We start from the raw sequence: 26,336 nt of genomic DNA on the forward strand, positions 1-26,336 counted from the left end.
AGAGCAATCTAAAACATTTTTTGACGTATTTATATTTTAGACTCAAACATATGACAAAGAATACAGCGATGTACTTGAGATTAATGGTGAGGCAAGTTAGAAATATCCTAAAAGGGGAGGGTAAGTGAGCAGGAAAGAAGAAGCAAAAACAGGGAAAGAAAAGGGGGCAGAGATCAAAGCAAAAATGGTTAACATTCATGCAGGAGGAAGGTGAGGAAGAGTGAGAACTGGCAGGTGGTGGGGGCATGTAGGGAGTCAGAGGAGAGGTAGAGGAGGGCAGGAGAACTTCATTAATGAGGAAATGTCAGATGAACAAAGGCAGGCAGCGAGGCCTTTATCAGCATGAGGTCCAAACATCCTGCCTGTAAACATACACATGCAGATTTACAGAGGTGTGCATAAAATACTGAAAGCTTTGTTGGAAAAATATGATACTTCCACACACGTCAAAATCAAAGATTTTTTTTTTTTTACAACGCTCGCTCAAAAAATGGTAAACCAACATGCTCACTGCTGCCTAATCTGCCCCTGTCTTTCATCAAAAGGCTTGTTTCCCAGGCTTTTCCACTTCACCACAGACATGTTAATGGGGTTTTGTTTTTTTACATTTAGCTGGGGGGGTGGCCACCTGTTCCAGGCAAAACAAACTCATTTCTAGTCCATTATACGCCAAGCTCTAATCATCAGTATGTTGCTTGTTGTTTCGGCAGAAAATCTGCCTGACGCTTGCTCAACCACACACAAACACACACACACATGTCTGATATTTGAAACCAACGGTGGGAAGGCAGATGGAGAATCTACGCTGCAGACTGTGACCTTTACTCAGGAAGGCAAAGCGTTTGTTTACAACCTCAGATCGTTTTTCACATGAGCGACATAAAGTCAAACTTTTATGAATTATCAAAAGGTGGGGCAGCTATAAAGCAGGTTCAGAAGGATAAAGTAAGAGAGAAGTTAAGTTGTGGAAGATACATTAAAAATATGGAAGACACCCATGTTGGTTCTCCATCCCTTATCAAGTATCAAAATTAACTTTGGATGACAGTGACAAAACGTTTTTAATATGAAACAGCAATATTGAAAAGACGAAGTTGAAGGGTTGAGATTTAAGGAAAACTGAATTAAATAGGAAAACATTAAAATTTGACAGAGTGGAAAAAAAAGAAGGAAAACAAAAAAAAGGTAGTGGATGGCTATTTTAATCACAAAAAACAGAGTCAAAACTTAAAAGTATATACAAAAAAAAAACAGAAATAAAGGATTAGTATAATACAGAGAACAGAAAATGAAGCACAAAGGAGGGAAAGACACAAACAACAAAAAAGAACATAAAAGCAAACTGAAGGAAAAATAACAGCAAAACAAAAAAGACAAAACAACACATAAATGTAAGAAAAAAACAGTCAACTCCCAAATGTCATTGGCCCCCACTCCTGTTATCTCTGCCTAAACTAAAGCGCCTCCTTCACCTCTGTGTCCTCTCCTGTTGCTTTAAAAGAAGCTGCACATTGACATTACCCAGCTGTCAGGTGTTGTGCTATCACACCGTTGGCTGCACGCTTGCCAATGTCAGACTCTTTAAGCATGAGTGAATACTACACCTGTAGCTACATCGGCATAGTCAGGTGCTCCGGCGGCAGTAACTGCTCTGCTAGCAAGCCGCCGTGCTGGCTAATGTGATGTCTTCTCTTGTTAGCTGTCAGCTCTACGCTAACGCTGCCTGGATGACAGGCTGTGCTTGCTAGGGTTGCTGTTAGCCTCCTGCTGATGTCAGTTTAAATCTGTTAGATCCTCTGTGAGAGCGTGTTAGAGAGATGGACTGCGTCTGAACTGTGAGTTTTGAATAACTATATCGGCTTTGAACATTGTTGGATAGAAGCGGATGTTTTCCTGCTGTAATAAGGGATTGTTTAAACAGAGATAGTTCATTCATTATAGATAAAGAGGGCTGAATGAGTTGAAAATAGCTGTGAAGCAAAGTGAATTTTTACATGTGCTATCTGGTGGTAAACAGCATTACTACACACTAATTGCCACAAATTGTATCAAAGGCAAACATTTTCCTACAAAACCCTCTAAAGCATTTCTTTATAAACTGGCTTTCAACTGCCTCCCACAAAGAAAAATAAATAAATAATAATAATAATTTGAATGACTCTTCAGCTAAGAATTGAAATTGTTTCATGTAAGCCTTAAAACAATTCCAATGTGCACTTAAACTGTATACAGTTGGCACATGGTGGAAGTGGAAAACTTAACGGTTGCAATACATGCTAATGTCCTTCCTGTCCTCCTATTCTAATCGAGTTCTTTCTAAACTTAAGCAAGCTTCAGGAATAACTCAGTATATCAGCATGCGAAGGTTGTTTTGTAACACACAAATATGTTTAACTGTCTTGGTGGACGGACGTGGTTTACAGTTGAATTTTGGAAGGACAGGAAAGGCACCCAACAGTTTCTGGTGTAAAGTGGACACCATCAGTGGACACCATCAACATGAATCTATTTTCAAAGGTGACATAAATAACCTTTGCTTCCCAAACAAAGGTCATCATGCTTGATTTCATGCACAACAAACCGATTGTTGAATTGTTTTAAAGGAGATCAACCTTTACTGTTTTTACTGCTTTGGCATTTCTATTGGAAAGGGCTTATGGTGGTTTTGGACTCTTGAACTGAAGTTCTTCAACAATACATAGTGACACTGCAGGACAACATGGCTTCCACATACACATATGAACACCCTCTGACAATAGGACATATTGGTGTATTGCAAATCCTCCTAGTCTATATCCGACATAACCTATATTGATGTTTAAAGGACATTAAGAGTTGAGTAGCATTGTAATTATTAGATGGTTGTTTACTACTTCATCTTTTTAAAATACCCATAGGTTTTTTTTTTACATACTTGGTGGCAAAACTTATATGTTGTTTGGATGCATCCATGCGTGAGTTTGAGTCATAGAGGTGTTTTCTCAGTTCTGCTTTACCTAAAGCCTCTGCTCCTGTGTTACTGAGATTAGATAAACTGGTCAAGGTGAGTTGAGTCACATTTGTAAGTCTCTTTCTCCATGTGTTTTGACCTGATAAATCAGTCTAGACAGTGGAATTATGTAAAAACATAAAAGAGGGAGTAATATTTGGAACTGTGTTAAGTTTCAGAGTCTATTGGGTATGCAAGTTAGAGAATGTGTATTGACTGTTTATATGAACTCCTTTCACCACTCTGCATGTTTACATGCTTATGAAGGCAAATACACATACGCACTAATTTGGTCAAACAGTGCACTTGTCTAAGTGTCCATGCATGTATTGTGTTTAAAGCCCCCTTTGACAAGTCCTTGAGTGGGCAACAAGGACAAGGCAGTGGCCATGTTCTGTCTGCTGTAAATCAGCTATAAAATGGCTAATTAACTCTGCTGCGCTGTAAACAAGCAGTGCAATGCTAGAGAGCAAAAACTCGATGACAAAAGGAGTGGAAGAGACGAGAACAAATGCCTCCAAGGGAGAGCAAGTAATACAGTTCTGTTTTTTTGTTTTTTTTTTTGCTTTCAAGGATTTTATCCAGATACTTAAAATTCTTACTCAGAGTTATCATTTTCTGCAAGTTCTTCTGTGTGCTTTTACTCTATTTTGAATGTCCCAGTGTTTATCTAGTGTCATAGGGAGGCGCGACATCCAAACATCCATTAATGCATCCATCCTGCCGCTTCAGCTGGACAAACAGATGCATAAACAGCCGGGAGAAAAATGAGAGGCTGCAACAATGAAGCCAATCACATGGCGAATTATGCTTCACAGAAAGCGGCTCAACCAAAGTAGCACCTGCAAGCTACAATTGCCAGTCCTGTTAGACGGATTGGAAATACCTGTGTAATGTGCTGTTTGCTGATTTCGGATGCACTCCTGTGCAGATGACTGGTTTCACAACACAAAGAGTGTCTCAGCACAACTATGGCTGCAATTGAACTTCCCATCAGCTCTGTGAGGAAAAACCCCAGCAATGTTTACACATAAGAAGGCCTGCGTGTTAGTCTGTATGTTTGTTTTTGAAATAATGTTGAAGCCTACAAACCTGTGTTTTGGTACAAAGTTTATTTTTTGGATAACAATTCTGGCACAGTATAGGCCTGTGCCAGAATGCTCATGTCCTGAGTCTGGCCACAATAATACTTAGAATTATACACTCTATGACTGTATGACTGAAGATACTTTCCTGCTCCATCCTGACTTTGCTCTGTGCACACAGCCTGGTTAATAATAAAAGCTTTTAAATAATAAATAAATAAATAATTTATACTTTATTAATCCCACAAGGGGAAATTCGGTTTACACTCTGTCTAACACACACATAGGCCGAGATACACACTCATGCACAAACAGGGTTCTAGTGACATGCATTAATGGAGAGGTCTCAGAGTGAGGGGGCTGCCCACAGCGAGCGCTCCAGAGCAGTTTTTGGGGTTCGGTGCCTTGCTCAGGGGCACCTCGGCAGTGCTCAGGAAAATGGACTGGCACCTCTCCAGCTACCAGACCAGTTTCCGGACTTGGTCCGTGCCGGGACTTGAACCGGCGACCCTCCGGTTCCCAACCCAAGTCCCTACAGACTGAGCTACTGCCGCCCCAACTTTTAGTGTGGAGAAAGACACTGAAATGCAAGTAGTCCTGACTTTAACTCCATCCAACACAAGAAGGGTTAACGCTATCACACAACATTAGTTCCTCAACTCACCAATTTGTTTCAGCCGTCACAGATGCCCACAACTATGTGGCGAGGCCTATAACCATGTTGTTTAATTAAATATATCCCCCAAAAATGCTGTCTGTTCCTAATAACGTTTTGTACAGTTTGTACGTGTAATCCTCTGAATATCCAACATGTGTTCCTTCCCCCCTATGGTACCAACCATTTGTAACAACCCCTCCATGTCTTGTAAAAATGCAGTGGGAACTTTATGTTTCATATCTGAAGTCAGTCTGTTTTTAGGCACACTTTATGTCAAGGCCTGTTTTTCTCCCTTTTCTTGCACTTGAGTTACATGAGTAAGTTATGTTAGAAAAACAAGATGGTAAAGTTCAGGAAGTCAATCATGGTTAAATTTGAAAATTATTAATTTTACTCGACTTTTTGATTCATACAGTACCCAGATGCCAGTTTCCTGGTTTAAAGTCCAGCATTGTTTTTCCTTCCATCAACCTCAGCCTCCATCCCAAGCAGACAAGTTGTGAGTATCCGACATTCGTGTACACTGTTTTATGAGTAAGCTTCAACTACACAAAATCCAAATGAGCACAATATTTGCCTTCCTCCACTTCCGGATTTTCAAATAATGATAATGATCATGCCCAATTGAAATGCATGAATAATATACAACATAAAACTGTATTAAGAAGCAGTGGATAAAAAGAAAGAATGATAAGGATGAGGCACAGCCACACTATTGAACATGAAGAACTAAAACACAAACAACACACCGGACCCAAACACACACATTGGAATTTGCTGATGTGGACCTTCTTAAAACACATTTCTCATCCAACATTATTGCCCCCTTCCCCCCTGTAGATGTAATGCTACATCAGCGCTCGTGTTCCTCCAGTCAATCTGTAACCTAACAAGATGGTTTAATCAATGCCACAGAGGACTGCAGGTTTAGGTCTGATTAATGTTTTAATCAGATATAGGAGGGAAACAACCATTTATTGACTTGGGCGTATGACTTTTAGAAACTAATACAAAATCCACAGACAGTCATAGCCTTAGTTGTGAAGTTGTACTTTAACGTAAGTATTTATCTATATTATGTTTCCTTTTGTCTACTTGAGAACCAACATACATTCAAATGCCACTTGCCACAATGTTTGATGTTTGCCCACCAAAAACAGATTAATGAAGAAGAAACCGCTGTTAAATCTACAACCCAAATATCCAGGGTTCCAAGAAGTGCACAATATAGCTACCTATTAAAAATGTGTCTGGTGTTTTAAGAGTAAATGCAAGTACGAAGAAGAAGGGATGAAAAGGGTGACCATGACAATACATTTTATGGTTCAGCAGCAAAGGTCGATCTTTGTTCCTACCCCCACCTATGGTCATGAGCTTTGGGTCATGACTGAAAGAACAAGATCCCGGATACAAGTGGCCGAAATGGGCTTCCTCCGTAGGGTAGCGCTCTACTGATGCCCCCGCGACCCGGCCCCGGATAAGCGGCAGAAAATGGATGGATGGATGGTTTCAGCACCCAAAAAGACAAAACCTTATTGTAATATAAAATCTGTTGAAGCATGGTGAGACTCATCAGAATACGTCCACCAAATGGGAAAAGTACGACAAAAAGATACATCAGTTTGACATACAAATTACAATCTAGAGTTTTGGAGTCTTGTTTTTTTTTAAGGAAATGTTCACAAGTTAATTGGACTGTCCATGGCTTACACATCTCTGAAATGGAGTTGTGTCCCCTCTTTGGACAGGTTGAATGATGTGCCTTTCATGGTATGATTGTAATAGGGGAAAGTCTGTTTCTATAATTATTGTGGTTCTGATCTGCATTTGGTATTCCCATTATTCATGTTATAATCTAGTTTAGGGAAACCTGAGAACATTGGTAGAAGAAGGGGTTAAGTTGAAAATCATCTGTTGCTCATTCTTCCATTACTGGTGATGTGGCTTAAACTCTTAACCCTCTGGAAACAATTTCAATATTGTTTTTTCATTTTCTTCAGTGACCTTGAAAATCTATAAACTCTTCATATTGGCAAGAAATTGCTATTCTGATAAGTATAGCCTATCCTGACAATACATTATACCTGGCGGCTACATATGAACATGATGCCCTGATTACCTTTAGAACAAGAAATAAGAAGGGAAACAACCTTTCTGAAGCTATAATCTATATCTTTGTAACAATGGAAGACGGCAAAAGTAGCCTCACATATTTTACCTGATTCGTATTCTTCTTCTTTTTTTTTTTTTTGCAGATCCCAAGGCCTTCAGAGGTCAGGTGGGACATGTCTGCACCAAGTTGGAAATGTCTGTAATACTTCCATAGGGACATCTACTTGAAAAATTACCAAACTTTCTAACTCTTCAACTACACTTGCACTACAAGTTAGAGAAACAACAAGACAAGATAAACACAGTGTCCGGCTCTCACAGGACAGCATTGTTGGATCCCCATCACACTGATCTACATAAAAAACCTACAATCATCGTAACCATAATTAACACTGATATAGTAGGTATTAAATTATAATATATAATATTATAAAATATAATATTATAACAATTGAGCAGCTTTTGATGCTCACTGCGGTGTCTTGAGACAGATAGGATTTACAGCTTTGCCTCTTGGAACAGATTATTAGCTATTCAAGAAAGACTTGAGACTTCAAACCACATAGACCCACACCTCTGGTCTACTTGTTTAATACAATACAGCTGCTTTACAAAGGAGACACGCATGGATGCACTCCAGGATTTATATCATAAAAGAACCTTGAAAAAAGGCCAAATGTATCTGTTGTTTTCTATTAGACAAAAAGGTGTGAGCACATAAAGAGAGTCTCACAGAGACTCCTCTGCCCCTCGATTTTGGTATGCCAGTGGAGCCACGATTGTGCGACGATAACAAATCTCATTTCCGGCATGTTTGCCAAGTTTCCAGGCAACATTTGTCTCTTGGCTGAATGTGGAGAGTGTGATCTGAGCAGTGTAAACAAGGGGACAGATATCCTCCTCTGATAGGAACCACCACTCCAGATCGGAGTCCAACACACAACCGCAGGAATATACAAAGCACTTGAGATGCTCGTCATCTGCAAGACAAGGTCATTCCTTTGTATCTTTTTTTCACTGGTCACACCCACAGATTTTTTTCTGTGGTCCTTACACAAGCAGTTGAATGACATCTTAAAACTTACAAAAAACTTTTGGTGTTCATCCGAAAGGTTTTAAAATGTCTTTCCAACCCAGATTGTCAAATCCAATAAATGTGTCATACAGAGACTTCCTCAACCTGAACTTGAAGTGTTATCTCCTGAATGAAGGCCCTTGGTGTTCAAACTGTCCAATCCACCAACATTCAATGGGAAGTTCGGAAGTTCTTGAATAGTGTCTTTTCTCATCTATATCAGTAAGATAGGAATACTGGAAATGCTTCAGTTGTAGTATTAGGTATTCAGCTGTATCACTAAGCATAGACGACCATTTTTGTACAAATGAAATTATTCTTTTCTTACAAAATACAGTTTTCCCAAATGTATCTTTGCCTAAGTTCTCATATTGTGAACTTATTAGAAACTTGCAAATCTGTGCTTTTAATGTAACTTCCACAACACTGGTGATTTGTTGTAAATGGGCAAAACCACTGGTTCATAAATGTCTTAGCGAAACAGTGAGATCTGATTAAAGGAGGGCTAGGAGCTTTATGTAAAAGGTAATAATAAGAGTTCTGATGTGAAGAAAGATAAATGCACATAAATCAAAACGCCATAGAGTGTCTTTGTCTTCAGCCTTGAATGGAAAACCTTCTGAAATCTGAAAACAACCCATAAAACAGCTATGAGTACAGCCTGAGTAGGGCTGACAATCTGAGAGCACCAGAATGTCTCAGAAACACCCTGGCATGGTGGTAAAATAAATCCCAATTGATTCTGAGAGCTAATTAGAGAGGTCCAAAGAGACAAAGAGAGACAGAAAGGGCTTATAGATCGTAGAGCTTGTAGCTGTTAGCCTGAACAAGGCAGACACACTTTTGTATTATGACCAATAAGTCCCATTCACATCTTACTGCCAGGCAATTACTGCTAACACGTAGGCTGGGGAGAGAAAAAGAGCCAGAAAAGACAACACAGAGAGACTGAAACATTCCAAAAGAAATAGGATAAAAATAGGTCAAATCAGTAATAGTCATTGAAAAAAAAGAATCTTTGCAATGCTGATACAATGTACAGTTTGTATTTCTAAATATCTCAGGGAGATAGTTTTCTTTCTACAACGTTCAGAAAAAGGAGTTTTCCACAATTAAAACTGAAGTGAAATTTGCCAGTGATTCACTTCAAAGGTTACCAAGGCTACATTAGCCTGTTGAGTAGTATGTGCAAGCATCATATGTTTTACAAATATGGTAATATGTAAACATAATGCGGCTGAGCTTGTGTTCAAAAGACTCAGACGTGAGTATTCACAGACATTTCTCACAGGTATCCCTCAATGTTGAGAGACGAAGAACAGTTACAGTGAATAACAATAAAGCTTGTTGTGTAGGCATGTAATTACTGTATTAACATAAACATGTCGACTAAGCCCGTCACAGCCAATAAATAGCAAAGTCCGACATGAATGTACTTACAAACTGTGAAAATTGAGCATTAAATTGTACATGTGCAGCAAGTTTAGTCGATTTATGTAAACCTGAATAATTTATTAGAAATCAGCCAGACTAAACATTTCAAAATAGAGACGGAGGAGGGGCGAGACTTCACTGAAATACCAGACTGGTGAAATGTCCATCCCTCTTTTCTTCAAATGTAGTGACCGTAGTGTTAAGCAGTGTGGTGACCTGGTCCACTAAATCATCACCCGCTTAAAGACATAGGGCGAGAGAGAGAGAGAGAGAGAGAGAGAGAGAGAGAGAGAGAGAGAGAGAGCTGTATGGAAAGAAAAGTGGGACGTTTTCAGGGGTCATCCATTACATCCCATTACATTAGCCCCTCATCACTGGCCGGCTCAGCCAGCCATCATCCATTCCCGTTCTCCACGGGCCAACACACACACACACACACACACACACACACACACACACACACACACACACACACACACACACACACAGAGAAGGGAAGACTGTGAAGGATAACTCGGCTGAGTGAGTGTTTGTGTCCAAAGCTTTGCTCTCCTTCTCTCTTTCCCTTTAAAATAGGTGATAGAAATCTAGCAGCTGGAGTAAATCTGGTAGCACATCTAACTTAAGTAACACAAGTTCAGACACAATAAATGCATGTGTTCCTCAATTTGGAACAAAGAATTTGGGCACACTCACATTTTTAATATCAAACAATCATGCTCTCCCTACACCTTCAAACTGATGCAGTTAAGTTTACTAGTTCTGCTTTGGTTTGTATAGACTGTTCTGAAAAATGCAGTTACATCGCTTAGACAATGTAGAGACATTAATAACCACAACAAAGTATGAGCTATATATTTATTCAGAACATGTCACTTTTAACTTATTGTATGTTTTAACTGCATAATGTCTATCATACTGCATTATTGATCCATATTATTATTTGCAAATGTATATAGTGTTTTGTATATTTTTATGGCATCTTGACTGCTTCAACAATATGTCATTGTACTTGTACAGCAGCAATAAAAATATCTTATCTCTTATCTTAAATTTCTAGGCCTCATAATATTTTAAACGCTTGTTTTCATGAGTGCTTGATAATATTGGCTTGTTATATTCCTCAGCATTTATGGGCTTTGAAATAATTAATGTTGGCCACACAGAATTTTTGGAGGGGAATCAGACGATTAGTTAAGTATCCTAATACATGGAGAGGGTATATAGAGATGGACCTTGGATCCTCAGCTCCTTCCCTTATACAAAGATAAAGCCAGACAGACACATATACACACGTAACAAAGAAATACCCGAAAGAAAAAATAAACAAATACTACAGAAAAACTAAGTTCAGCACAACACAAGACCTGAAACACAAACAACATAAATATGTGAGGAGCACTTAAAACTAATGAACACCCATGTTAATAGTGGGAGGTTAGCACTTGGTGTATGATATTTGTATAGTATTCAAGCTACATGTTTCTGTAGTGGAGCTGTGGGATTGTTTTTAAAGACCAACCCAACCCTATCCCCACCAAAGCTCATTCTGATCTGAAAGAAAGAACCTGATGGAAAAGGTTTGTCATTTCTCAATGACATGTAGCAAGTATGAGCTTTATTTTTGGGACCAGGCTGTGTAAAGGTACAGTATGTGTGTTTATGAATGAAGAAAACTAAAGGTGGTTTGTATTATTGCCTTGACAGCATGATTTATACGATTTTAACAACCGTACATCCCTTTCACATACACACCCACAACACACAAGCACACACATACACTAACACACACACATACACACACACACACGCAGACAATGAGCACACCAATCTGAAACCCAGCCAGATCCCAATCACGTAGACTATGCTAACATGCACTGCCATTCTCTCTTGTTCATTCTCTTTCCTCCCTGACACACAATCTCACACACACACATGCGCACACACACACTTACACACTTTATAACATTCATCCAGTCCTTTGGTTTCCTTGGGAACAGTGTTTATCCCTTCCATTTAGTCCATTTAGCCGTGTGTCCCATTAGCATCAACCTCCCATCTGTCTACCCGGTCCCTAGAGGGACACTCCAGAGTGTGTATGTGTCTGTGACAGATTGTAACTGTTCTTATGTCTGTGTGTGTCTGTGTGTGTGTTATTGAATGTAGTTATGTTTCCTTCTGATCGCCAACCCAACCCTCCACAAACTAATCAAATATCAGATTAATGCTCGTCAATTCCCACCTGCCCCAGTGATGCCGCTCATAATCATTATCTGTAACCTCACTGGTTGGCTGGCTGGCAGCCATCCTATCCACCAATTAAACTCCACAGCTGACAGACCTGCTGACTGCCACTTGTCCAATTACATTGCATTGAAGAAGCAGACAGAACAGAGATAGGTCAGCTTGGCGTTGTTGACCAGGAGGTCAAGGAGAACGTCTCTGATTGGTTAAAAGTGTGGCTGACCACCAGACAGGGAAACCTGTTGTTAATGAGATCACTATATCTTCATAATGCTGTAACGTGAGGAGATGTTTAATCATCCTGGGCCTAACTCACTGTCAAATATAGTTTAACTCACTTATAAACTACTTTATGTCTTAGTCATGGGAATGAATTGAAAGACCCAATGAACTCAGAGGTGTCAAATCTAATGGTTGTAGCTAATGGGATATCATGGTGGTGATGAAGAGGAGGAGGGAACCAAAGAGATTTGTGTCATCTCTGTTAAACCAATGCTCAAAGCAGAATGACAGCCAATGACTTCAGAATCCAACATTGGCTGAAAGCTAAACGTCCACTCACCACAAATGAGACCAAGTTACATTGCAAACAAAAGAGAAAGATACAACCAGAAGGCAGAATTTATTTTAATAACAGACACTGATGAGCTCTTCCAATGGGTTTCAGTTGACAAGGGAGGGGTATAACTTTTTATGGATTTACAACACATAAAGGCCCCCTAGCATAGGCTTTAGGTAGCTTCTTTGGGGACCAGTTCACATGCATGGATACTTTTTTTATTGTCTCAAATATCCACAAATATATTTATGATGTTATGCACATTTATTTCAGAAATTTCTAACTAATGTCTTTCATAAAACACTCAAGCTCATTCATAGTGTCTTATAGGGCCAAGCAATGTATTTATTTGCTGCATCCAAGAAAGCAAGCTGTTACTATTGAATCATATATATAGTTGGATAAGGATGTACTGTTTGTTCCCTCTGCACTTTGAGTTCTCCACAGCCGAGGTGAAGCCACTAATTGCTCAACGAAGTGCACCTGGCCACAGTGCTTAAAAGCCCAAGTGCTGGCTTTAGGAGGGGAGGCATTTGGAGTTGGCACTGCTGTCAGCTACGTTCGTTGAGCTTTGTTAATTATTTGATTTAGTCTGTCTGTCAATTGATAATAAATCCCTTTGTTTGATTTTGTTAAGTATGTTTTAATGGGCTAATTTGTGGATTGTTATTTGCCCCATAGGGCTGCCTAATGGTTGGGCGTAACAACATGAAAAAAGGTACAATAAACGTTTTCCCATGACATTTGTAGGTATTATTACCAACAATCAATGAGAATGCTCATGTTACTTTGCACCTCATACTTTGGTTTGATCTCTTCCTCAACAGACAAGCATAAACTCATATTAGTTTCATTGTCATACTTTTGCAAAGCCATATACAATCCCCAAAACACACTTCTGACATCTGAAGTTTACCAGTGGAGTTTCTGAAACCCAAGCAGAGGTCATTAAATGCCATTTGAATTAAATGCCCTGTTTTTATATGTTAGATTTACTGTTTAATCTTGCACTATGATCTCTTTCCGTCCTTTTTCTAGTTGTTTATCTTTTTTCTTTTTATTTCTCCATCCCTCGGTCCCTCTCTCTCAACGTTAATGCAACCGGGGTTTAAAGCTGCAGAGATCGGCACAATCAACACAACAAGGCCTAATCTCATTAACAATAGCCTCCTCTTGCCAATATATACAACTCATCTACTGGGCGTGTGTGTTTGTGTGAGTGCGTGTAAACTAACACCCTGTTTGTGAGGGATAGAGGAGTCAGCAACTTTACTGGGCAGCCTGCAGGCCTCATCTAGAAATCTTTTTAACAAGGAGCCGGTCAATCAATCTGTGATCGATAACTATCCAAGGTGTGCGTCTGTGTGTGAGTGTGTGGATGTGTGTGTGTCAGGCTGACTAATTCAGACATCTAAGCGTAGGGCTGATCCAGTTGGGTCTCTCTGTGCAGTACAGTGTGCCAGCTGTGGAAATGAAAAACCAGCAGCGTCTTTGGCTGAGCTATCTGCATCCAAGGAGGAAGACTTGCAGAGAGGGAGCAGTCAATAATGTTGGAGTAAACAAATATTCTGAGGGAGAGAGAGAGAGGTAGAAAGACAGTGTGAGTGAAAAAGAGGGAGAAAGGGGAGAGAAGGAAATTCAAAAGCAGAGTGAGAGAAGCCAACAGTTTTGCCAATAAACAAGCCAGCACAGCACTATTGCAGATTGCCATAGAGCTTAAGTTTACAGGATAGAAGCATTAGAGAGTCGGCCCCATCAGACCAATGCAACAAGAGCTGATCTAGCATATCTGCAGGTGTGAGTGTACACAACAAAGTATCCCAGAAAGCCACAGTGACACATTAAAGGAAATTGAATAATGAAAATATGATGGTACCCTAATATTTATTTTAATGTGTTCAAAGGATTTTATTAAAACAACATTTCACTGACTGTACTACCAAAATAGTGGGGTTAAAGTCAAGGTCTTCTCTCCAAACTGAGAAAACTTTCTGCGTAGTAATTAAGCAATTTGTTGTTGAACTTGTTGAAAGAGTCTATTTTTTTATTATCATGTGGCTGATATGAATGGTAGATTGGTAAGGTTTAGATAGAGAAACTTCTTGGTTAGGTTCAGGGAACCTTTTATGTCAAGGTGTCAATCACAATTTAACCTTTGGTAAGATTTTTGGTTCCACCTGGGGCTTGAACGCCAGTCTCAATGGTGGAAGTTGTTCTTTGTTTGGCCCACCTGACCCTGACAAACATCTGTAGTAGACTTTAATTGTCTATCTCCATCACAAAAGAGCAGCTCTCTCAAGGTGCAATGTTGTTGTTGATTTTTCAATGCAATTACACGAAAGCCTATTGTATCTCATGACGACCAAAAGGACTACTTGGTGCATCTGTATGAAGATGTAGACCTTGAAATAACAAATTTGATGAATTTTGATTAAGAACTTCGAAATGAAAGAACTGCTTAGGAAGTACAATATGTCTTCCAATCAGATCTCAACATATTGTAGAGGCAGAATATTAGTGATTTAAATTGGTCATGAAATGTAAAGAAATACTACAGGCAAATGTGTTTTAAGTTAAGATAACAACTTCAAAGAAACCTATGAACAAAACAGAAAGATAACAAAGGGACAAATATCTCAATACACGTGTAAAACAAATGTTTTCAATAGTCATAGCACATGTAAAGCCCTGTAAAGTTAAGCAGTAAAAAAAAACAAATGAAATGACAGCTTTATATTGAGCATCAGTGTCAAAAAGGTTTTGTTTGCAGTGTCAACTGTCAACACATTTGAAACAAAGTCACCTTCTTTATTTGTTCATTTATACACTACATGTACATGTCGCACATATATGTATAAAATTCTTTTTTTCTTGTCTTGATTTCATTTTCATTGACATTAAAAGACCTTTCCAGGTGAAATATGTTGATGACGAGATGAAACTATGAGTATGAATGCTTGCTATTCAGATGTCCTCTAACACTACCTTCGTGTTTAGTTCAGCATTATGGTTGGATATGTGTGTGTACGTGCAGTGTGCGATGTGTGCCCTGCTGTAATGTGTTGCCCTGCAGCGTTGAGAAGCGGCTCATTATCTGAGCAGATTCCTATCTTCTATCCCTCAGGACTGTTACAATCACAAAATCAGTGATTTGCTCTGCTCCCTGAAACAATGGATGGTGAGTAAAGTCGTGATTGAATAGATTTCTAACCGGCACGCTTTTGTTGCTCATAAAACTTCGTTAATGTTTGTTAAAGCCAGTGTTTTGTGTTCATTTTGTTCTGCCTCAGTTTTACATGAAAAAAAGACTCCCATATCTTCATCAGTAAAATACAATACAGCTTCCAGATTTTCTGTTCCTCATCTAACTATTCTCTCTGGTCTGGTCTCTGGAATGGATGGATGAAAAACAAAAGTTGAAGTGGGCTTCCTTTTAGGTTTGTGCATATTGTTTTTTTCTTTATTAAACCTAACTTGCATGCTTTCTGCCCACATTATTATCTGTATACAAACTCAGTGGTTTAATTCACTTAACTTAACCAAACAGTGACACTTTCAGAATAGTAACCATGTGTAGTTCCTGGATGTTGTAAGGTACAACCTGTAGTTGTGAGGGTGTGTGAGCCGCCTTTGGTAGAGTTGCTTTTTCACGACAGGCTTATCACAGTATGTGGGTAATATTAAAGAGCAGAAACAGACATTTGACTTTTTTTTTTTTTTTTGCATTTCTGCACATTATTGAAAGCTATATCTTAAAAAAAAAGTCCAATACCCAGATTTTATAACATATTTAGAAGAAAGAAATTCATTTGTTAAGCTTTTACATAATGGGAATAATGTTGCCCAACATAATTGTATTCAACATCACTTCCTTTTATACTTCCTCTAACGCATATACTCAGAATGTTATTTTACAGGTTCATTTAATAATCCATGATGTAACAGACACACTACCAAACCAAATGTAGAATGTGACTAATTAATGTGTGAAACATCCTCATAGCTTGAGGGATATGTCATCTTAAACCTGTCTATTTATACATTTAGGCCTTTTATTCAGCAGCATTTCCTCAGTACTGGAAGGTCACTAGATTATACTCTCAGTAGAAGGGTATTTTTCGCTGCATTGGGTCTGAAAAACAACTGACTTTGAAACTGAGATTCTAAAAATCTGAAAGAAAAGACACAAAATACCGCCTGAAAGGCAGAGGACAGAGAACGCTCACCAGATTCAGAGCAGTGTATCTAGGGGTAAAGAAGCAACAGTGAAAGTCACTAGAACAAAGCCTTACTCCTCTTAGTGTGTGTGTGTGTGTGTGTGTGTGTGTGTGTGCACAGACTACCTAATGTTCCAAGTCAAAAAGAGGTAAGAGCTCCAAGACTGGATGTTGTGATATGTAGTAGCTGGCAAGGCTGAGTAAAGAAAAACAGAGACGGAGAAGATGATAGATTCACGCTGTGATAGGGCATCGCTTCTTCGCGTCACACAGAGTTCAAACAGAGAAAAAAAAAAATCTTCCATGCCAGTCTTGAAAGAGGACAAAAAAGAATAACAGGAGGAGGAGAAAGGTATAGATAGGAGAATTCTATATTTACTGGGCTCGAAACAGGCCGTAGAAGATGGTGGAAAAAGTAGAGGCAAGGCAGCAGGGAGATGGTGAGGGTGATATTTGAATAAACAGAGACATAGAGACGACAGTGTGTTATTGTGAAGACAAAATATTGAGGTTGGAAAGCTGGAAGAGAAAGTGCAGAGAGGCAGGAGAAGCAGCTTTGAGGTGAATGATGTGGAAATGACAAAAGTATTTGGGTTAGCTTGGTTTGATTTCTTAAAAACAAAAAATATGGTTCTTTCAATGTCAATGGACCTGCTTCAAAATGCTGTAAGGTTGAAAAGATATAATTTTTAGTTCCATACAATTTTCTCTACTTTTAGAAGATGTATAAGTACTGTAGTACAGAGTCAGAAATGGTCTGTTAAAATTGATTAAGCAGTTCATTTCAAGGTTTTCATGGTTCATATCTTTTTTACGAACTGTCCTTTAGACATTATCTATGTAAAATGTTGTCTACTAGAAATAAGATTTATTAAAATAACAACATTAAAAACATTCAAGACAACTGGATTCTAAGCATTTTAGAGCATTTTCCTGTATTTTGAAAACTTGAAACTTCAAATCTTCCAAGATGATTTCAGTCTTCTGACATCTGGATCAAACTCTGAAGTCATCTTTCACTCAAGATCTCGGCCTTCAAAGCGCTTTGATCTTGGATCCAACTCTATATTTAATTTTAGGATTGACTTCTGTCACAAAAAGTGATCAATCTTCCATTCATTGTTTAGGGTGAGTTTAGGGTCAGCGACAATGCTGTTAATCTTATTATAATTCAATAAATGGAAACATACTGAACCCAAAACAATGCATGATGAACTAAAAAGGTGTTTTGGAAAGTGATTCTGTCTGTCTGTTGATTATGAATATGTGTGTCATTATTTATAACTTTTGAAATATGTATAATACAGAGACGGATAACACACACCCTAGCCATTTTAAAGATGGTTGTAAATTAGAGGGAAGAAATGTTTTTTGCTGAGGAATAATAAAAACCTACAGTACATTTCAGCAGCTTTCCCTCTACTTGTTTCTCCACCATTAACAAACACAGCACTAATGCACTTTCATTCATCTTACTCAAAGCCTGACTTTCATTATTATCAAACCCATTTACGCAAGTCCCTCTTCTCCACCTAACCATTCAAGCATGAAATATAACTTATTTTCTCACATTATTCTATTTTCTCTTTCGATCACAGCCTTTAATTTTGACAGATCAGAGTAGCAAAGTTCATGCAGAATGAAGAGAGCTGAATGAGAGGTTTTTTTTAAGGCTTATTCAGGGACTTTTTATGTCTTTATTTAGTGACAGGACAGTGGCGAAAGACTGAAATCAGGCAGAGAAAGAGTTTGGAGCAACATGCTGGAAAAAACAAGAGATCAAATCCAAACTCATGCTGCCATTGAAGGACCACAGCCTCTGTACAAGGAGCATGCACACTAACCACAAGGCTACTGGTGCCCCCATAAAAGAATTTTTCAACATATAAACCACAGTTGGTACATACAAAACCCTTTCATACTGGATTGTAAACAACTTGACACAATAATATGGCCAACTATATAACTCTTCAGAAAACATATGTATTGGTAATAGTATCAAACTCTTGAAATTACCAACATTCTTCCTACGTTTTCATGAAAATCATGTAGATTTGCAAATATTCAGTGTACTCTCTTAGGCTAGACATGCATGTGAATGCCTAATAGTTCAGTGTTAGCCTTGCAGCATAAAAGGGCCACATGTGCCCATTGGGGTGTGATCAGCGGCTCTGACTGGTTGGATGAATCTCTGGCATGTTTGGAATTTTGGTAATACGACTTCTTGCACAGAAAACGCAGAGCAAAGAGTTAATAGATCGACATAAGCCCCATTTCAACGGTCAGACTTGGTTTGGTACGGTCAACAATGATCTTGCTTGCATTTCCACATCACTAAATCACAGCGGTGTGACATGGTGTAAACAGCTAAGAAATTCAAAAGTCACATTAAAGAGAGATACATGATTCCTCAGAAGATCCGCATCTCCAAGGTTGTCCATGGGACAGTGCTATGTGCTGACAATAGCCTTCAAAAACAGCCTTGAAATGACTCTCTCCAAATCCGCAGAGTATTGAAACACTGCAGTGTTTTGTGTTTATATTACCAATTGAAATAAGATTTATTAAAAACCAATCAATGAACTGCACTGTGTCTATCTTAAAACTCTACAGTCAGATCAGTACACTTGTCACCCCAACAGAAGGGTACGAGAAAGTAGGATGGTATTGATCAGTTCAGTTTTTGATACCTTTCCAACTTTTGACAGTGGAATCACCAATAATTGTTTAGCGTACTGAACCGGATCGCTTGGTGAAAACGGGGCTTTAAGGGCTGATTTTTTAGGACTGGTGTCTCGAGCGGTGCATATAGGAAAACTAAAATACATGTACATCTAATTACAACTTCCATTTGAGGGAGTTCTCAAAAGAAATGTTGACAATTGTAAATGCTTAGTCCTGATTAAATATAGTGTGAGCACTGAGATTATGCTTGACAATACAATAATACAGTGTGATGACATCATTCAAGAGCTTTGAAAGGATAAGTGTTTGGAAAAGAGCTTCTTATAGTTGAACTTGACCCAACCTGAAATGGAAGAGGCTGTTTTTCAATTCCTCTAAGAAACTAGAGCTCACACAAGAATAAAATACTGGAAACTTTCTGCATCCACTGTGTATTTATTTGGGTTTCATTGGTTTGCTGGAGATGTTCTCTGTTCAAACTAGCCAATGGTCTCAATCTGTACTTATTGGCTGGCTAATTAGCTTTGAGTGGGAGACGCAATCTTGTGTCTTCTGGTCTCATTGGCTTTCTGTCTCCTGAAGCACCGTCACACATGCCTTCCATTGAAATATTGACCCAGGAAAGAGCAGCTGTCCTTCCTAGTGATTGAAAAAATGAACACAGGAAGAACAAGTATTCTCTGTGATTGGGTAATTGACCCATGAGGGGCTGTTATCCTTCTGCATGATTGGGCAATTGACTCAGGAGGAGGGTTTCCTTTTGGTTTTGATTGGCCCAGGATGGATGAGTCCTCTTGAGAAGCTGCTGCGAGTCTCTCCAGACAGATAAGAACGGATGTCTGCTCTCCACACAGCTGCAATCACCTTCTTTACTCTGTCTTTTTTTTTTGGTGGGGGGGGGGGATGTTTGTCCCTCTTTGCAACATGTGCACACAGGGAAAGATCTACAGTTCGAGTGCTACCTTGCTGAAACAACCAAAAGAGAATATATACAAGCAGTTTAGGGGCCAGCACATAAAATGAAATATTTTTTGTGTATCATTTAAGAGTACTTTAGTGTCCTCACAAATGAGTATAACCCACGCCTGAGCTCAAAAGAGCCTCGTAACTGTTATTGCATATTCATCTCCACCATGAACTTAAAAAAATGTGAATGTGTAATTGCAAACATCTCCTTTTTGCTCGGAACTAGTGCATACTTATGCAAATAGTGTGCAGGATTTTGTTTTTGGTCCTTGGTGAGGACTAAACCTAGACAAAATATTTACCATATTGGTGCCCGAAGGTAGATTTCCCCAACCAGTACTGCCCCAACACCAGGGGAGATAAGTTACACCATAACCCTTTGTTAACTACCCCTGTTGCTAGGCTTTGCTGGAGCCCCTGGATATATTTTCTTTATGATGTACTGTGATTATTAGTTTTAAATTGGCTTAATAAACAATGTGAACTCTTGTGTTTCTCTGTGCTCATCTTTTCTCTGTGACATAACAAAAGCATGTCTTTCTCTTCCTCAAACCTCTGGCAAACATTTAACTCACGGTAGACTCTACTCTCAGACTCAACACCAGCCCACCTTAGGCAACATGAGTAGCTAGAGAGATTCGTCGAGAACACCTCACAAATCCTGACGAGACAAGATAGGAGCCAGTCAGTCCCTGCAGACTATGTCTGTTTACGACCTGTCTGGGTGCCAGCTGGGGGAGGAGATTGGCCCTGCCAAGCGTCCGTCACGCCTCACCACACACAGCGACCCCATACAAGACACATAATGACGCATGGGTCACAAACCACGCCTCCTTGGTGTTGTCTCGCCATGCTTGGTGAGACATTCCACAAAGAAACTGAAGAAAGGGAACATGAAGTCACCCATGTACACGCACACCTGGCTGCACACACCAACTTGTACAGTTATACACAAACCACCCATTGCTTATAGCCTTAAGCTCCTTAAGTGAATTGCTGGCAGAATGGAGTGGTGACCATGGTAGAGTCAATGAGGTCAGAGGATGTGATGTGATGTGATGAGGTCACAGAGATTACCACAGGGGAGCTGGATGGTCCTTTATTGGAGTGTTGGTTGACCATGAACCACAGGATTGTTACATTTCTTAGGAATGGTACTTTGGTACTAGTAGAAGCAATTTCAAACTAAACAATATTATTCAATAACTGTTAAGGAAAGATTCAACATAAATATACCAAATTAACATAATATTTGGGAATATTTTATTCCCATAGTTAATTACGACCAAGAGTTTGTAGATAATTATCATTTTGATTTTAAAAAGAAAAAGTTTGTTAACCTCCACTCAAAGGATGATTGGAACCCAAAATGTGAGACAGCGCACGCTGCCACACATTGTTTAAAATACTCAAAAGTGTCTGCTCTCCATTATGCAATAGAGCAAGTGGTCCTCTGTAAAATGCGTGGTTGACAATGTATAACAATATAGGGTATATACTCAGAACATCTTTCTGAATACTGCATTCAAAACAATTCTAAAAAAATAAAAAAGTTGTGGCCACTTTATTTGTTATTGGAAATTTCCCTTCAAAATGAGTTTTTGACCAACCATCAATGTTTCAACTGAAATGTTTATATAATTTGACTGCACTCCACGAAAGTCTCTTGAAATGTGTATTTATTTATCCATCATGTTATGATGTGTGTACAGTGGTACAAACATAACCTTATTTAGCTCTGCAGCTCTGCATGGTTAAGCTGAAGCCATTCATACAAACCCACTTAGCTTTCTCAAACAAGTGGCGAGTGTGCACTTCTAAAGCAGCTCATCATGAAGAGAAAAAGTCAGTGAATAGTGGGTGAGTGGAGTAACCTTTATTGTGTTGACAGAGACCACTGAACCAAATGCTCGATGTAACAATTTTATAGGTAAACAGATTTTTTTTGGTTTACATCTTTCAAAGATAACCATGTAGTAAATAGCTGATTTTTTCACAAAAAGTGTTCTTCTTTCAGTGCATGTGACAACATGCACATCCGAGTCTTGTTCCTATGTTGTCTCACTGTTACACTGCTGGCATGAGAGGTACAGTACGTGCTTGTTTTTTTCTGTTTGTGTGAGTCTGGGTGAGCATTTGCCAAATGGAAGGTCTGTCTGTTTTTCGTCCTTGTGTTGAGAGTTTTCTTCTTCTGCTTGAGTGCATGCATGTTCACATGCTTGCATTTTTTTCTGAATAATTTTTTCTTTGGTTGTTGGCTTCTATTCTTTCTGTGAGATCGTCAAAGTGAGAGAGTGACCATTTTGTTGATTTCATGTTGTTGTAAACTGTGCTCAGGCTCTCGTCTCCTTCACCACTTTAATCCTGTTTGTATAATCCAGTTTGGACCACGTTTTTTATGACAGGAGAGAAACCTTTTAGATCACTGCAGGCAAAAGTTTCAACTATATAAACTAGCATATCTCACAGTTGCTTATGACATCCCCTGTGAATCAACTTATGAAGATTCCTAACTTCTGGCACATCACGTATTGTTTTCTTTTTAAACAGCTTGCGGTAAAGACAGTTGTTCAGCTTGTTCTAAGTAAAGAAAGAAACTGACAAATAGTGATGGTCTCTCATCTCAGATTCAGTATATATTAGGTTTTTTGGGTCTTTTGGGGGGTATTCTGTTGAAATAGCATAGCGGGCATTCAAACTACTGAATGTGTTCACTCAATTAAAGCACAACACATGATGTAGAAGTTCAAAAGGGTTACATTTCTCTCTTATAGCTCCCACTTTTCTTTTCTAGTATCCCTACGTCTAGCCCGTCATCAGGGAGGATATTCAGTGTCAGTGGGCGAATCTTGGAAGTGAGACGCATGGAGCTCAGGATTTATTTGATCAACAAACCTGTCTGCCTCCACAGCAATTTCAAAAAACAATGTTGTTTTTGTGTCTTTCTTTTAAATTTTTTCTATACTGGCCAAATTGTTGCCAGTTGTATATAATAACTTTTTCAAATGTGTTGAACCAAAAAAGTGGCTGTCAGTTCAAATTGAGAAATCCATCCACAAGTCAGGCTTTTCTTGCTTAGTCTCTGTGTTGTAAAAACCAGCTCTAAAATCCTCTCTCGGGACCTCAGGGATCCTGATCACGATGAAGCCCTTTAGAGATCTTTGAAGTGCAAACGATTAAATAGCTAGCTTAGTCTCATCAAACTGGCAACGTAAAAGTTGAAGTCTTTAGCTTCGTAAATAGCTAAAAATTTTAATGGCCTCGTTAAACTAAACTAGTTTTTATACATATTATCACCCATGCATAGGAAAGGAAGTAATCTGCTTTGTAACAAGAGAGTTGTCTATAGTGTTTTACTTTGGACGTTCATATCCCATCCTTACCATTCTGACAAAAATGAAGGTGTTATACGTTTAGCTTCATTATCTTCCATCAGTCAAAACAGAATTTAATTGCAGAAGTCCATGTCAAACTTTGAAAAAGCTGGATATCTCACTTCTCTATCAAAGTCTCCATATTCATTTTGTAATCATAATAACAATGTCAAACTTACTTAGAATAATCTTTGGGATATTAAATTTCATCATTTCCGCGTGGCAGCTTGGAGCTTGAAAGCCCTGATGGCTAAAATGTTAATCAGCTAGCTAATAAAAGGAAAGGAACAGTATTTAGGCTGTCATGGCTGGCTTCTCAGCTGCAGGGGCTCTGTTGTTTGTTTTGAAGCACTAATAATGGCAGCGCAGACTTATAATTATGAACTTAGTGAGGTGAGGAAATTACTAGAGATGAATAGACAGCAGGGGAGCAGACTGTTGGAAGGCACATATCAGAGTCTGTTCCTAACTCACTCTCGATAACGGAGGTGGAAATGAATGAGCCAAAAAACAAGACTTTCATCACTCACCAAATAGCTACTCTCCTGTAGAATACATGCTCATAAAGAGGGAAAACATAGCGAAAGGTATTATCTATCTTTAGAGGATTCATTGGATCTTGCTGACCGAAGGAAAAATTTCAACTTTATTGGACTTCTCTAATCAATTGTATCTGTACACGTGCCCACATGTGCTGAGAGGAGGTCAAAGCAGATCTACTTTGTTTTATGAAGTTTCACAGAGATAATATTCAAGTTGTAGTATGACAGTACAATCAGATATGCTTCTTTTTTTGGGGAGTCTAAAACACAACCAAGTGTTTCAGGTTGTTTATTTAATGAAGTTGTTTAAGATGTGGTTGAGAATATAAATATTATTTTCTTTATTTTTATTAGATTAAAAAAACTCTTAACAGAATTACATATCACCATGCATACATCCATTTACAAGTTGCTAATGTTCTCTATATCTCAATGGTGGTACTCTTTTAATAATTCTGGTAAAATGAAGATGTTGTGGGGCTTTACATGTCCCTTTTTCCAAAGGAATGTCCAACAAATCAAAAGCATTGCTTTGACATTTGTTTTTTTAAAATAATTTAAAGGTTTAGTCCAAAAAACAAACAACCGCCTTCTAAATAAAGAATGCACAAATCAATACACATGAAGTGAATTTAGTTTTCTAACCCCGGGCAGACTCCAATTCAGCCTCTAGTAATACAACTTCAAAGCATGTTGTGCCATGTGTCTTAAATGGCTCTATCTTGAGATTTCCTTGCACTAGTTTGATAAGAGACCAAGAGCTTGACATTGTGTTGCCCTTATCAGGTAGAAGTAAGCGAAAGCACACGAAGATCATACTTCATGGACAACAAATGTCTTACTTTAATACGAAGTAGCCAGAAGGGTAATAAGGACAAACTCTTAATTAATGTCCCATTAGCTATATATTGACTATGGTCATATAGTAAGTTCCCATGTCGATGTAGCTTTTTTTTTTCTTGAGTACCAGTGTTCTTTTTCATTGTGTTATTTAATGAGTAGAAAGTGCTGGCAGCAGCAGACGGCCAGTGTCTTTCATATGAGCACTGTGCCTTTTTTGTTCGACCGCTCTGACGCCTGACGGCTCAAGTTAAAAATCTTTGAACTTTTCATCTGTTGACTGTCAACTCTTCATGCAAGCACTTCGCAGCCAGCACTTTTCTGCCCCGAAAAAAAAAAAGTTTATTATTTGATGTTTTAAACAGGTTCTGTTTCATACTTGTCATATAATTCTTGGGTTGGAAACAACTATTCTATAGCTAAAACTGACTTTTTTCCTCATTCAGTAAACAACAGACTACTTGTATTTCTTGGAAAGTTGACTTTAAACATCATCTCTTATTTCTTCTCTCACCTGCTCTTTCTTCCCTCATGATTTCCCTACTCTCTACTAACCTACCACCTGTGCTGAATGGGCTTCCTTCCCACCTGTTTCCCTCTTCTCTCTCTCTTTCTCTTGCTCTCCATCCCTCCCTTGTCTCCTTCTTGTACACTAACAGATGGCAGACAAGTGTGGAAAGATTTCCAGAGATGCCGTGGGAGGTGCATAAGCATTTGTGTATAAGCTGTGAACGTGTGCTTGTGATGTTTGACCGTTATTTACATCTGCAGCGTGGAGCAGACAGCTGCTGCTGCTGCTGCCTGAGCTTTCTGTCTTTCAGCCAACAATGACGCAGAGCAGTGGTAACTCAGAGCTACGGAGAGGTCTGCAGTTTACACACATCTGTGCTTCAATCGGAGTCATCTTTGACCTCTCGCTGGATAATCAGTGTGGGATGTTGTTTGAGTATGTCGAAAAAAAATAAAAGACTTTTGCAAATAAAATACCTGCATCCCACGAGAAAGTAGATTGTGTGCGTTAGTTTGGGGATGGGGATGTTTCACTGCACGCAAACATTGGATAAAGCTATCAAACAACGTGACGAACAGATGATGACATTCATTTCAAATTTCACGCAGTAACGATAACAACAATAACCGAGACTGTTTTCCATCCAGAGTGTGACATGTCTGTGGATGTGGCACCAATGTGCTCGACTGAGCAATGATTCCTGCCAACAGCTTCATTAAAAGTTAGGTAAGTGCTATTTGAGGAGAGGAGGCTGCTTGTTAACTAACAGATCAGAGGACGAATGACAAAGGAAAGAGAGACCTGAGAGATGGGGCCTACATATTGACATCACATGACAGTGTACACATTTTAAAAGGTCCAGTTTAGAGTCAAGTCAAGGAATATTTAAGGAGGATTGCTTGGTTCTGGAGAGTCTGAGAAGAAAAACTTCTCCCAAGTGATGTCAGCGTTTGAGAAATTGTTGTAGATTTTTAAGCAAGAAACCATCCACTAACACCAGAGGGCATTAGGCCCTACAAGAGAAAAGGATTCTAATGAAATATAC

General features: G+C 38.9%; 1 protein-coding gene across 4 annotated transcripts in view; it reads right to left on the reverse strand.

Annotated features, from left to right (window-relative positions):
• The window catches only part of atrnl1a (attractin-like 1a), a 232,028-nt gene that overhangs the window by 43,536 nt on the left and 162,156 nt on the right, over window positions 1-26,336 (reverse strand). The window contains exon 28 of one of the 4 annotated variants that reach the window (XM_079362625.1): window positions 12,996-13,724. The exons of the other annotated variants lie outside the window; for them this stretch is intronic. Coding sequence (XP_079218751.1) covers window positions 13,698-13,724 — 27 coding nt within the window. The 3' untranslated portion in view covers window positions 12,996-13,697. Of the gene's footprint in view, window positions 1-12,995; window positions 13,725-26,336 lie in introns of those variants that run through there. 4 annotated transcript variants of the gene reach the window in all.

Source organism: Symphodus melops (genome assembly GCF_947650265.1).
Source record: "Symphodus melops genome assembly, chromosome: 15".
Taxonomy (NCBI): Eukaryota; Metazoa; Chordata; class Actinopteri; order Labriformes; family Labridae; genus Symphodus; species Symphodus melops.